The 13,937-nt window shown below is 35.9% G+C and overlaps 1 protein-coding gene across 1 annotated transcript in view; it reads right to left on the reverse strand.

The window, feature by feature from the left end:
• LOC103585618 (ankyrin-3-like) overlaps positions 1–13,937 on the reverse strand; it is a 164,008-nt gene that overhangs the window by 47,485 nt on the left and 102,586 nt on the right. Inside the window, exon 2 of the mRNA XM_008566632.1 lies at positions 7,155–7,253. Within this exon, the coding sequence (XP_008564854.1) occupies positions 7,155–7,253 (99 nt within the window). The remainder of the gene's footprint in view (positions 1–7,154; positions 7,254–13,937) is intronic.

Genomic DNA, 13,937 nt, shown 5'->3' on the forward strand with positions numbered 1-13,937 from the left:
TTTCTCCTTTTTTTTTTTGTCTTTTTTCGGGCAATGGATCGCAACCCTCAGTGTCGCACCCGTACCGGACCGGGACGGGCAACGGGATCGCAACCCTCGGTGCTGCGCCCGCACCTCGCTCAGCCAGTGAGCGGGAACCGGTCTGTATGTGGGATCCAAACCCTCGGCGGGAGCGCCGCACTGTAGCAGTGCGCCACTGGGCCGGCCCCAGGATATTTTCTTTTTGATTAAATAAACAAAAATTATATTTTTTGATTAAATAAATAAGAAGGCAGCCACATGACTGAGTCCCAATTTTTGTTTCGGGTTATTAATGCTAACAACATATTCAAATGGACATATATGTGAAAAGACATTTAAAAATATAGATACATATAACCAAAGCAAAAAACAATAAGAAATCTGTAATAAGTTTATGGGTTTTTTTCTGTTAAAAAGTAATACGCATTAATATGGAAAAATTTGAAAATACACAAAAATACTATATAAAAAAGAAGATGCCATAATTTCAATACCTATAAAATAATCACGGTGAAAACAATAACATTTCAGGTTAAATTCATGCAAAATTTTCAAAGGAGCTAATCTAAATAAGATATAAAATTTGCACTGATATTTTAAAGCTGGGGTATATGCATGTTTGACTTATTATTATACCCTATTGCCTAGCATATATCTGGTGGCTAATCAGTATATGTGAATTAATGGACCATACTTAATGCTGTCTTAAGAAAGGTCTATATAAAAGACTCTTGGCTTCTCTGATCAATGAGGGAGAAGACACAGGGAATATGCAAAACATGACTTTATTATTTTGGTTATTAATTTTTTCTTTTTAAATTTTATCATAAATTGAAAAATTATAATTGTATATATTTATGGGGTACAAAGTAATGTTATGATTTATTAGTACAATGTGGAATGTTTAAATCAAGCTATCAATTACCTCGAATATTTTTTGTGGGGAGAACATCTGAAATTAATTCTCTTAGCAATTTTGAAATGTATAAACATATTACTAACTATATTTGCCATGCTGTGCAATAGATCTCAAAAAAACAGAACTTATTCCTACTGTCTAATACTTTGTACCCTTTGGCCAATATCTCCACATTTCCCCCAGCCTTTGGTAACCACCATTCAACTCTCTGCTTCTATGAGTTTGATTAAAACATGACTTTAGGGGCCACCCCGTGGCGCACTTGGGAGAGTGTGGTGCTGGGAGCGCAGTGGCGCTCCCGCCGTGGGTTCAGATCCTATATAGGACTGGCCATTGCGCTCACTGGCTGAGCGCGGTGCAGGCGACACCGAGCCAAGTGTTGCAATCCCCTTACCGGTAATGAAAAAGACAAAAAAAACCCTCCAAAAAACATGACTTTAGCATAAATTCAGAATTAAGTGAATACATGCATACTGTGTACATTTTGAGTCGTCCCTTGGTGTTACTCTGGGACTTGACAAAGAGGAGACAGCTACAGATATCACTATGGTTAATTAATTTATGGATGATCTAGGGCTGCTGTCTGGAATAAATAGCACAGGGTAGAAAATCCTAATACTGGCTCACAAATTTTAATTCTGCAATGGTTTTATTATTATACACATACAAAAACATTTAAAAATTACTTTTACTAGAGAACTGGCAAGCAAGATACTTATTATTTTATTCAGGTCATGATATTTTATTTCTGTAGTCCTTGTGGTACAAACAAAGGACTACTCCAATGGAAGAAAAAAACCTGGTCACTTGCACACTAATGTCTGTTGGTTTGCCTAAAACACCACTTCCATCATTCTATCCCTTGCTGGAAAACAGATAAGGGCTCCCACAATTTATCTGACTGAATGCAAAACAGCACCCTGATATTCAAGGATGTGCGCAATATCGATTCAAAGCACTCAAGGGACAATATTGACCACTCTCTTTCCATATACATCCTTTCTGCCAGTCTCCTTACATGTTATGGACATGCAGACTGGTTCCTACCCTGGTATCTAGACTCACGCTATTTCCCCATCCTGAAATGCCTTCCACACTCTACACTTCATGCTTCAAAATGTGGCTTAAGTACCACCTGCTTCTTTCAACTTTACTACCCAAGAAGACACAAAAAAGGAAAAGGAAAATGTAACCACTGTGACCAGGAGGACATTCCCTGCAGCCTTAAGTAAGATAAAAAACAGGGGAAGACGAGACGCCACCAAGATGTCACCAAAATGATATCACAGGTATACACTTAAGGTCATCAAGTTTAGAGTATAATTTAATGCTTTGAGAAAAGTAGCCTACATAACAGTGTAAATATATGATCTCATTTTCATAAAGATAAATATGTATGTGTATTATGTACATGTACAAAATATCTGGATGAATAAACAAAATGTTACCTCTAGGGAAAATTAACAGAGACTTTTTCCTTTTTATTGTACTTTCTCATTTATATAATGTAGTACTTTTGACAAAAAAGTAAATATGTATGTGTATTATGTACATGTACAAAATATCTGGATGAATAAACAAAATGTTACCCCTAGGGAAAATTAACAGAGACTTTTTCCTTTTTATTGTACTTTCTCATTTATATAATGTAGTACTTTTGCCAAAAAAGAAAAAAAAACGCATTGCTTAAAGGAGAGAGTGGTAAATGGAAAATTTTGTCTTAAGAGTTAACTCGCTTTTGAGTCTCACTTTTAAAACCTGAATAAAATCTAGGTGGTAAAAATGACAGCCCACTTCTGTTCTGAATCAAAACAAAATGGCTCCATTTCCACTGATGTGAATTTTTAAATTGACAGGGCCTATGCATAAAGGAAACCACTTTGCAGTAGGAAAACTGCAATTGAGCCGATTAGCACTGACAAGAAAGTGTTTCCTGCATAAGCCAATTAAAGACACAAAGATACCAGCTCTAAGGTGTGAATAGATAAAATTAGCAGTTCCAGATTTTGTTTCAAAACCAAGTTTAAATCATTTGGTTTGCTTTGTGCAGCTATTAAGAGAAAAATACAAGCAGAAAGGAAATGTGATACAAGTTACTTAAAAAAAGGGTCTATACCCCAGTTGCTCAGGGATCTACCTTCACTACTTTGTGAGCGTCTGACACGTAATAGGTGCTTAATAATTACTTGTAGAACAATAAAGAAACAAATTTCCCTCATGCTTCAGTATCTTAATTAGCAAGAGGAAGATCTATGTGAAAAAGAGATGATATGTAGTACACAGTAATATAAAAAAAGTTTTAAAAATCACATCATGCCAGAGACTTTCTACATATATAAGAAATGCTTACTAAAAAAAAAATACATTTGAAAGAATTTAGCAACATCACATCTTTAGTAAATTAAAAATCCTATTAAAAGCTCACTGTTTAAAGGATCCTTTAATTGCCCCCTACCGTTTGTTCTGTAAACAGACTTCTGTATAAATAACACCAATATCATTTCTAATAAGAGAGCAATACTGTAGTAAGAATAGCATATAAACAAAATGTCTTACTTCTTGTTCTTTTTATTCTCTACTACCAACAACTCAAAAGAAGAGAAAAAAAACCTCAAAGGTTCAAACGTCTATAGGTTATCAGATGTTGTTCATGTAGCACCCTTCATGAAAACATGGACATGACTTGTTATTACAGAGAACAGTTATTTTTTTCCCTTAAAACTGCTAAAATAATAACAAAATTCAATTAATAGAAAGGAGTAAACATTTTTTAAATATATCCTTTGCCAAAATACTGGATTAGTGATTTGAAGATCTCACATACTATTTTTCTTTAAGTTAGTTGTAGTACTTGTTTTTGGACCTTGAAAACTTAAATAAGTACTGGAGAACTCAGGAAGTCATTGGTGATTCGTTTACAAGCTACTTTAAATCTACCAGCAGTAAACTGGGGTTATATTTGCTTCTAAAGGAGAGATCAAGGTGTAAAAAGACCTTCATAGACAAAGACCTTCACAGGCAAAGAAAACACTATGGAATCCCTTTCACGGGAATGTTATATTACTTGGTATTACCATCCCAAAATGGGAATGAGTTTTCTCTTAGCCAACAATGCCTTCCCTGTCCCCAGTCTCCTGCATGCCGTGGCACGACCCGTATGTTGTACTTGAAGTCCTGTGCTCAGCCTTGCTACGACTGACTGTGAGCAGAGACAGCATTCTACACCTAGCAAATGTTTGTCCTTTTGATATCAGCCAGTAGTTATTTCTTAACTAGCTTTAAGAATATTACTATAAAAATAATACATTCGCATGATATGAGTCTCCAACAGTTATGATGGACATAAAGTGAAATGGAAGGCTCCCTCCTGAATTGTGGAGAAAACAGCTGACAACAATAATGCTGAATAGCATTGGATTGTCTAAGTACACCAGCATTTACTGAACAGGTTCCCTACTGGTGCATATTTAGATTCTTTCCAATTTTTACAAACTGCTATTCCTAATTATGTTGACAAACATTCTTATACACTATTACTGCATCCTAATGCAAATATATATATAATACATATTTTTGTGTACCTAATATATCTGTACTATAAGTTCTTAGAAATGGAACTGCTAAGTAAAAGGGCATATAGATATTAACTTTTGATAGTTACTGACAAATGTTCTGCAAAAGTGTTGTAACCAATTATTGATTTCACCAATATTGTAGAAAAGTTTCAATTTCCTTTCCCCATTAATATTTTTTCTTATCTCATGGCCCAAAGATTAGATCTCATTCTTTATCTGATTAATAAATTCTTATTCTTTGACTATGAGCAAGGGTGAGAATACTTTCATATATTTATGGTCATTTGCAATGGAACAGAGTAGAGAATCCAGAAATCAACCCATAAACCTACAGCCAACTGATCTTCAACAAAGGTACCAAGAACATACATTGGGGAAGAGACTGCCTCTTCAGTAAATGGTGCTGGGAAAACTGAACATCCATATGTAGAAGGATGAAACTAGACTCGCACCTCTCATCACATACCAAAATCAATTTAAATAGATTAGAAACTTAAATATAAGACCTGAAACTATAAAACTCCTGAAAGAAAACATACGGGAAACATTCCAGAAAGTAGGACTCGGCGAAGACTTTATAAATGTGACCCCCAAAGCACAGGCAACAAAAGAAAAAATAAACAAATGGGATAATATCAAACTAAAAAGCTTCTGCCCAGCAAAAGAAACAATTAACAGAGCAAAAAGACAATCTATAGTGGGAGAAAATATTTGCAAACTATGCATCCGACAAAGGATTAATATTCAGAATATACAAGGAACTCACACAACTTCACAGTAAGACAACAAATAACCTGATTAAAAAATGAGCAGAGGAGCTAAATAGGCATTTCTCAAAGGAAGACATAAAAATGACCAACGGACACACGAAGAGATGCTCATCCTCACTCAGCATCAGGGAAATGCAAATCAAAAGCACACGGAGATATCACCTCACCCCAGTTAGACTGGCTATTACCAAAAAGACAGAGAATAACAAATGCTGGTGAGGATGCAGAGAAAGGGGAACCCTCCTGCACTGTTGGTGGGACTGTAAATTAGCACAGCCATTATGGAAAACAGTGTGGAGATAGAACTACAGATAGAACTGCCATATAATCCAGCAGTCCCACTACTGGGTACATACCCAAAGGAATGGAAATCATCATGTCAAAGGGATACCTGCACTTCCACATTTATCACAGTTCTATTTACAACAGCCAAGAGTTGGAACCTACATGTCCATCATTGGACAATTGGATTAAAAAATGTAGTATATTAAAAAGACAAAAGACAAAAAAAAAAAATGTAGTATATTTACACAATGGAATACTACTCCACCATAAAAAAGAATGAAATTCTGCCATTCACAGAAACATGGATGAACTTAGAGAAAATCATGTTAAGTGACATAAGCCAGGTACAGAAAGAGAAATACCACATGTCCTCACTTATAAGTGGGAGCTAAAAAAATAAACAAATAAATGTTTTAAAAAAGATACAATAATCACAATAATACACTGAACTTTCAAAAGGAAATAATAGAACTGAGGTTACCAGAGGCGAGAAAGGATGGGGGGTAAAGGAGGAATTGGTAAAGGGCCACAAAAAATGATTACATTGTTGAATACATTAATTATCCTGATTTGGGCATCACATATTACACACGAGTATTGATATCCAACTCTGTACCCCACAGATATGTACAACTATGTTACAATAACAGTTTTTATAAATATAAATATAAATATCTTATATTTTGTATATATTTATTATATATTTATATTTATATTTGTCCGTATAAACTGTCTCTTCATTTATGTAGTGGTTTCCCTGGAAGGCATTATCTCAAAAGCTGGGTGAGGTTATATGCAATCCCTCTATTGTCATCTTCCCTGTGTCATGCATGAAGCATGCCAGCAGGCAAGTAAGGGCAGAGGTATCATGACATGGACAACGCTGCATCTGCTCCAACTCACTGTTATGTTAAAAATAAAGAATATCTAAAGGTTGGGCCTTTATTATTAGCAATAGATTTCTAGTGACACACAACAATCGATCACAAACTTTCATCCAGATTAGTTTAAAAAATAAACTACATTACCTAAGATAGTATTAATAACTTAAATTACTTTCTATTCTTAAATAATTCTCCTACTGAAGACTGCAAAGCTTTTTTTTCACATACCACTTTTATTTAACACTAAAAAATGTACAATAGTTTCATTTTGAAGTATGAATTAAGTCTAATTAGTTAGCTTTAGAAACATACAAATTCAATCATTATAATTAGGCTAACAAATCTTGGAAAAAACAGACTTAAAACTAATGTTTAATCAAAAAAATATTTCAAAACACTTTGCCTTTGAGGCAAAATTATATGAGACAAAAAAGTTTGCTCAAGCAAATATGCTAAATATTAATAATAGCTAAATTGTAGGGTAGAACAAGGCATTTAAGAGCAGAAAGGTTATCTATGCAATGGAAGATTTTTAAAGATTAAAAATAGACTTTCTAATATATTTCATAGAAAACTCATGAACCCACACATTAATATGCAACTGCAATTGAAATACTGGTAGGGCTAATTCTCAAATCCAGGTTTACAAAATACACTGTAAACATGTGAACTTACCCATAGAAATAAAACAGTGTCTTACCTCTGTGGCTAGGCTCTGGCTTGCACCATTGTCCAGAAGAAACTTGACAACTTCCAGGTGGTTTTCCTGGGCTGCCATATACAATGGCGTGAAACCATTCTGCAAAATAAGAAAATGTTTATCTTCAGCTTTCTAGAGCCAATCTGTTTTTCGATGGTACTGTTGATATATGTGCTAAGAAAATGCCCACGTATAATAATTTTAATAATACTTTAGTGTAGATATTCACATTTAATAGAAAAGCTAACACCATAGTTTAAGCAAAATTCATAATTTAGTGTAATTCACAACTATACTTCATAATTCATAATTTGAGTGTAGATCATAGTTAATAGTCTATAGTTAACAGTTCATTGTTGATAGTCTAAGTATAATTCATAGCAATTTACCCACTTTAAATAAATAAGTACATTCACTTAGTCATCAACCACTTAAAAGAGCCAACCATGAGTGAAGAATTTTACTAGATACACTGAGGATATGGGGGAAAAAATATATTTGATCACTGTAGCTCCCAAGCATCAATTATCTATTTTAAATAAGGCCATAATATTTTCACATAAGGGTAAGTAACTGAATAGTTCCAACTTGAGAAGCAATTTAAATTAATTTCAAATAACTTCAAACTTACCACAGATAGTCACTTAGAGCCAAGAAAGGAACACTTATGTGCAAAATGGTATGATTCAAATTCATAGTAGAATCCAATTGGTAGTCTGCTTTTTGTAGGTTTCCTTTCCTCACTTTTTTTTTTTTTTTTGCAAAGGTATAGTATTTTTATATTCAGACTACATATATTCAGGCATACACACACACACACACACACACACACATACCTACATAGTGTGTGTGTGTGTGTATGCATGTCTACAATGTGCCTACACTTCCAAAGACCTAGGATCCAAGCAAATGAATGGCATATTGCATCTTATGTTTCTTATTATAAGTATATTGCCTATGTGTGTTTATTCTCTAGAAGAACACATTTCACACCTATGAAATACTGTAGTATTTTAAAATCTTATGGCAACATATAAACATCAAAACATATTTATTAGGGCTGGCCCGGTGGCGCACTGGAGAGTGCGCCGCTTGGGAGTGTGGTGGCGCTCCCGCCGAGGGTTCGGATCCCATGTGGAGACTGGTTCCCGCTCACTGGCTGAGCGCGGTGCGGATGCAACACCGAAGGTTGTGATCCCGTTGCCGGTCAGTAAAAAAAAGACAAAAAGGGGAAAAAAAAAACCAAAAACATATTTTTTAAACTATGATAAATTCTATAAATAAATTTTTCGGAATGTAGTTCCATGTAAACAAAGGTTCTGGAAATTTCATTGTATACATTACGCAATTCAAAGAATGAAAGTAAATATATTCTAAACTGAAATGTTACTAAATATCATTCAAACTTTTGTGATTCTAAAGGTTTAGGTTCATCATTATAAATATCAATTACTATATGATTATTTATTCATAATTCAGCCTCTAGTAACCTCACTTCTAGCTTACAGTTGAGAACAGAAAGCAAGTTAAAAAGATCCTTGAGCAGATAAAAGTGATATCACATAACAAGTCTACCACCAGAGAGCACCTACTTACACTATTTTGCACACAACTGTAACACATTAGGTTGTCTGCTTGCCAGCTTCAAGATTTGAAGCACAACATTAGGGTTGGTGGAATATGACATAGCATTCAAGCTTCTTTTTAAATGATTTTCCTGGCAATAAATCCGGAGCCCATAATGTCGCTCTGTTCTATCATGAAAGGTTATATCTACATTTACCCATGAATCAGGGATTACAGGGAATAACTGCTACACCGTGTGTACATGTGTGTGTGTGTGTGTGTGTGTGTGTGTGTGTGTGTGTGTGTGTGTCCATGTGCCTGTATGTCTTTCCTTTTCGACACTCTTCCCAGAACTATGAGGGAAACTGAAATGTACTTTAGGATTATTCTCATAATATTGCTGACTATTTTCTCATTTTCTTACTTGACTAAAATGAAAGATCATTTAATCCTTGGCTGATTTAAATATCTTTTAAGTAACAAAACAAACAAAAAAACAATAAAAAGAAAAAAAAGGGAAAAACCAGTGATTTTCCTCACAGCTAAATGAACTACTGAGTATCTATCTGCCCTCATCAAGCACTCTCTCTGAAAGCTGAAATTTCCAGAAGGTACATTCAGATTTTAGTAGTAAAGTTCTTAAGGAAAACTTCCAAAATGGAGGGTGTTTTCTCAGACATAAATATCAATCGTAAGTTATGCCAGTTGGTTCTCAACTTCAGGGTGGAGGTCTGCTGTGCTCCCAGATCACCTAAGAAACACTGGTCTACTCACACTGGTCTGGCTTCTAGCCCAGCGAATGTCTACTGCTCTTGTGATGACCTTCCAGAACCAGGCATTTCATTATCCATGAAGAAAGCCTGGCATCAGGTGCTGAGGTTTAAGGGGATGCTGTTCTGACAGACCTGGAGCTTCTAGAGAGTTATTCTTCAGAAGTACAACTTTTTTCTTTTTTTTTTTTTTCCTTTTTGTCTTTTTTTGTGTCCGGCAACGGGATCGCAACCCTCGGTGTTGCGCCCGCACCTCGCTCAGCCAGTGAGCGGGAACGGTCTGTATGTGGGATCCGAACCCTTGGCGGGAGCGCTGCCACGCTCCCAAGCGGCGCACTGTAGCAGTGCGCCACCGGGCCGGCCCCAGAAGTACAACTTTTAAATCACTCCACATGCCCTTTTTTACAATGGCAAAACCTGAGATGTGGAGAACTGGGTTACTTAGAAATAAAATGTAGGCAAGAGCCACAGCGAGATGCAGCCCTGTACCTGTTTTCTACAATAGCTTTTCCCCTTCTTGTTGAGTGCTTGCTGAAAGCTGGTCATTTCCTGAATGGTCACATTTTTGTTCATTTTTTTATTTTTTAAATATTTGTTTATTGATATAATTAACATGTTATAAAACTCACCTTTTTAAAGTGTATGATTCAGCAAGGTTTTAGTATATTCACAAAATTGGGCAAACACTCCCATATCTAATTCCAGAACATTTTCATCACCCAGAAAAGAACCCAAACCCATTAGTTGTCACTTCCCATTTGCCCCTCTCTATATTCCCTGGCAACATGAATCTACTCTCTGTATCTATGGATTTGCTTATTCTGAACATTTCACATAAATGGAAGCATATAATATGTGGTCTTGAATGGTCTTATGCCATTTTTATGTCCATATTAATAAAATGTTTTGGGTGAGGACTTCATGATGGTAATTTCAATCTTATAGGGGGCATTTGAGGGGTGTGTGTGTGTTTGTTTTATTTTGCTTTAGTTTGGGTCAACCAGCACCCATATCTATTTCCCCTTTATTTGACAATGTCACCCTATTTTCTTTTGGAGAATTACCTCTTCCCCATTATGCAGGCAGGACTTGTCTTGGTTGGACGTAGAAACAAATCGACGTGTCCTTCCTTAACTATGGTGTAGACCATGTGCAGGGTATCTTCTCTTTGCTCTTTCAGGTCTACTCTCTACCCTCAGCTCTGTTCTTTACCCAGTACCCCCCTCCCCAGTCTTGATTGACTGTAGGGATCATAGCAAAGGGCAATCTTATTCTGTGACTCTGGCTAGGTTCTCCCATTCTCTACTCCAATGATCTTGTTTCCAAAGCTTCCTGAAAGCTTCTTTAGACTTCTGTTCTCTGTGTTCTCCCATCTAAATCCAATAAATTCCCTTTTTTTGCTCAAGTTAGTTTCTGTTCCTGTAATCCAAATACCACAAATTAATACAAATTTTGCCTATCAAGAAAGGATCAACAAGGCATGAGAAAACATATATACTATTACGATTCTACGGAGAAAGTTACAGGTGTCCTTTGGAAAGAGTGAATAAAACATTATAGCACTCTCCAATTCAAAGAGGCTTAAGGAACCCATAATTCAACACGTTGTTACTGGACAACCAGCAGCTATAATGATTTTCTATAAAATGGCACCTGGATTGGGAGAGTGTTGAGATTTCATAAAGAATATTATTCTTCTCTTAAGAGAAAAGAGTACACTACTGTTTTTATATTAATGTCCTAACTTAGGAAACTTCCAAAGCAGACCTGGCCAAAAAGGAACATATGGGTGTCCAACTTTCATTTTCTTTTCTGTAGCAACAATAGATTCAATTCTCAAAAGGCAGAGCAGCTTAAGATGGAGCTAGTATGCTATTTGAAATCTGATTTTATCTAACATCTTCAATACCTTCTGCTCTAAATGTTTATGCTGTTACTATTCTAAGCACGCAAATCTACAGACTTATAATTTTGTAGATAATACTGAGGCATGCTGCATAAAACCCACCAAAATAAAATAAAATGAGTTCTCCTGTGATTTCATTTAAGTAAGGGCTTAAATTGTGTCCCTGAAATTTTCCTACCTATTCTAGTTATGACCAGCCTTTGTGTTATGACCAGCATCATAAAGTGCTGTTTTTAAGTAAGATGTTAAGGGAATGGTGAAAGATTTTCATTGATTCACAGGATACTAAATTTTGTGAAAGTCAGATAGATTAGAGATGTGATGTAAGGTCACAGGTGAGAGAGGCTCTATCTGGACTATGCCCATCTGTCTGACTTTGTCAGGGTCTGACCTTCCCACCATAGGGAATATCAAAATATACAGAAAGATCGAAGAAGCACTGGCTTACTCAAAGAGTCTTGCCTTTGTTAACATCGCTATGAAAATCTGTTCATTTAGAATACTTTGATAGTTAAAATATTATTTGGAAGAGACTTTACTTCTTTATAAACACAGTTCGTGGGCCGGCCCGATGGTGCACTGGAGAGTGTGCCGCGTGGGAGTGCGGCGGTGCTCCCGCCGAGGGTTTGGATCCCATGTGGAGACGGGTTCCCGCTCACTGGCTGAGCGTGGTGCGGGCGCAACACCGAGGGTTGCGATCCCGTTACCGGTCAGTAAAAAAATACAAAAAGGAAAAAACAAAACAAAACAAAAAAACCACAGTTCGTGCTTTATAGTATAGACTCACGAGGGAAGGAGAAAAGAGGGATATCATTTGACTTAGCAGTTTGAGACTTTCCAATAGCAAACACTGGTAATCACTGTTGCTGTATTTAGGGCAAAGTATTAGGGATTTATAATAATAGTAGAATTCTTTATTATCACAGTTTAATTAGTCAACCCAATTTCTTTCTCAGGGTAGGACTAAATGATTACTGGAATGTTAAGTAATATAAGAAAGAGTTAACTAAGTTCTTAAGACCTAAGGTCAGGGCAATGACAAAAATTACTTTAAAATCTACAAATTCTTAGTCTATAGAGCCTAAGTTTATAGGATCAGAACTCGATATTGCCCAATGTCATTTTTTTTAAGATAAGAATTTTTATATTCAAGGAAAATAAGGGGCTCTCTTTACACAATTTCTTGTTGGCTATTATATATTGCCTATAGGTTAACACTTCACTTAGGCAGAGATACAGTCTTTCTTGAATATTAATATTCCTGTGCTCTTTCGCCAACCAAGTGGAATTTAATCTTATTTCCTGGCATCATTGCTTGTTGTTCTTTATAAAAGTTCCTATTGAAGAGTTGCTACCAGGAATTATCACAGAAACTCCATTCTGCTGCACAGTCATCTCACTCCTTATTCTATCCATGGAACGATGCAGTTCAGAAGGCATGTGAGGGCAGGTGTCCAGATGAAGGCGGAAATGCTTTGCTGTCTAATGCATGGCAGGGTACTCCAAGCACAGCTGCAAGTAACAGGGAATTTCACAGCCCATGTTCTTCTCTCTCCCTGCATCATCAGTGTGGAATGTGTATAAATTGAAATTAGAACTGATTGGGATTTTATTTTGACCAGCTTCTCCCAAATATTGCAGAGCAGGTTTAAAACTATGGCTTCTCTAAGCAGTAGTCAAGAGCATGAGCTATGTTTAAGAGAAGAAGGCTTATTTCTCCTCCGCTGGGAAAACAAAAAGGAAATGGATAAAAAGAGTTTTCCTACCATCTCAGAATCTAAAACCAGCTATTGTTCAGTAAAAAAATTAAAGGGGCATTTTGAAAACAATCAGTTTAAAAGCATGATGCTTCTACTGTAATTAGCTGGTCTGTATCACTCTCAAAGTACTATACTGGTCAATATTCAACTTTATATTATTCCTTTCTGGAAAAGCATTATTACTCCAAGTGATCTCTCATAGGAAATCAGAATAATTAGCACACAGACCATGTAGCAAAGGTCCAACCATAGGGAACTAGAAAGAAAATGGAGCAAGTATACAAAAAACCATGTCATTGGAAGCACTGTGCAGTTCCTTTTCCATGACACTGATAGTTAAAGGCATTACAGCTATCATTGCTCAGGCTGCTGTAAACAGGGAGGAAGTCACTGCAATTGTGTGAACACATAAAACAGAGGAGACTCCTGTGGTCCAAAGTAATTAGTACTGGAAAAGGCTGATGAAATCAAGCACACTTATAATGGAGATCAAAAGACCATAGTAAATAGTAAAGATATAGAGATATTGAGATTTTAACTGAGAGTCTTGAAAGATAAAACTAGGAATTGTAAATTTCCATGATTTAACAAAACGTACATTACAACTGCATTCATGTATGAGTTCTCAGAATGAACAAAGACTAAACCAAGTGTGATTTCTGTGGAGAAAAAGTATAATTTTGTTGGAAAAATTATACATCTTGACATCCTGTACTTCCTTTTCATCTTCACAGCATAAGCAAAAAAGACAGTCTTTTGCAAGAAGTATTCTCACTTATTT

This window comes from Galeopterus variegatus, unplaced genomic scaffold (genome assembly GCF_000696425.1).
Source record: "Galeopterus variegatus unplaced genomic scaffold, G_variegatus-3.0.2 Scaffold257, whole genome shotgun sequence".
Lineage (NCBI taxonomy): Eukaryota > Metazoa > Chordata > Mammalia > Dermoptera > Cynocephalidae > Galeopterus > Galeopterus variegatus.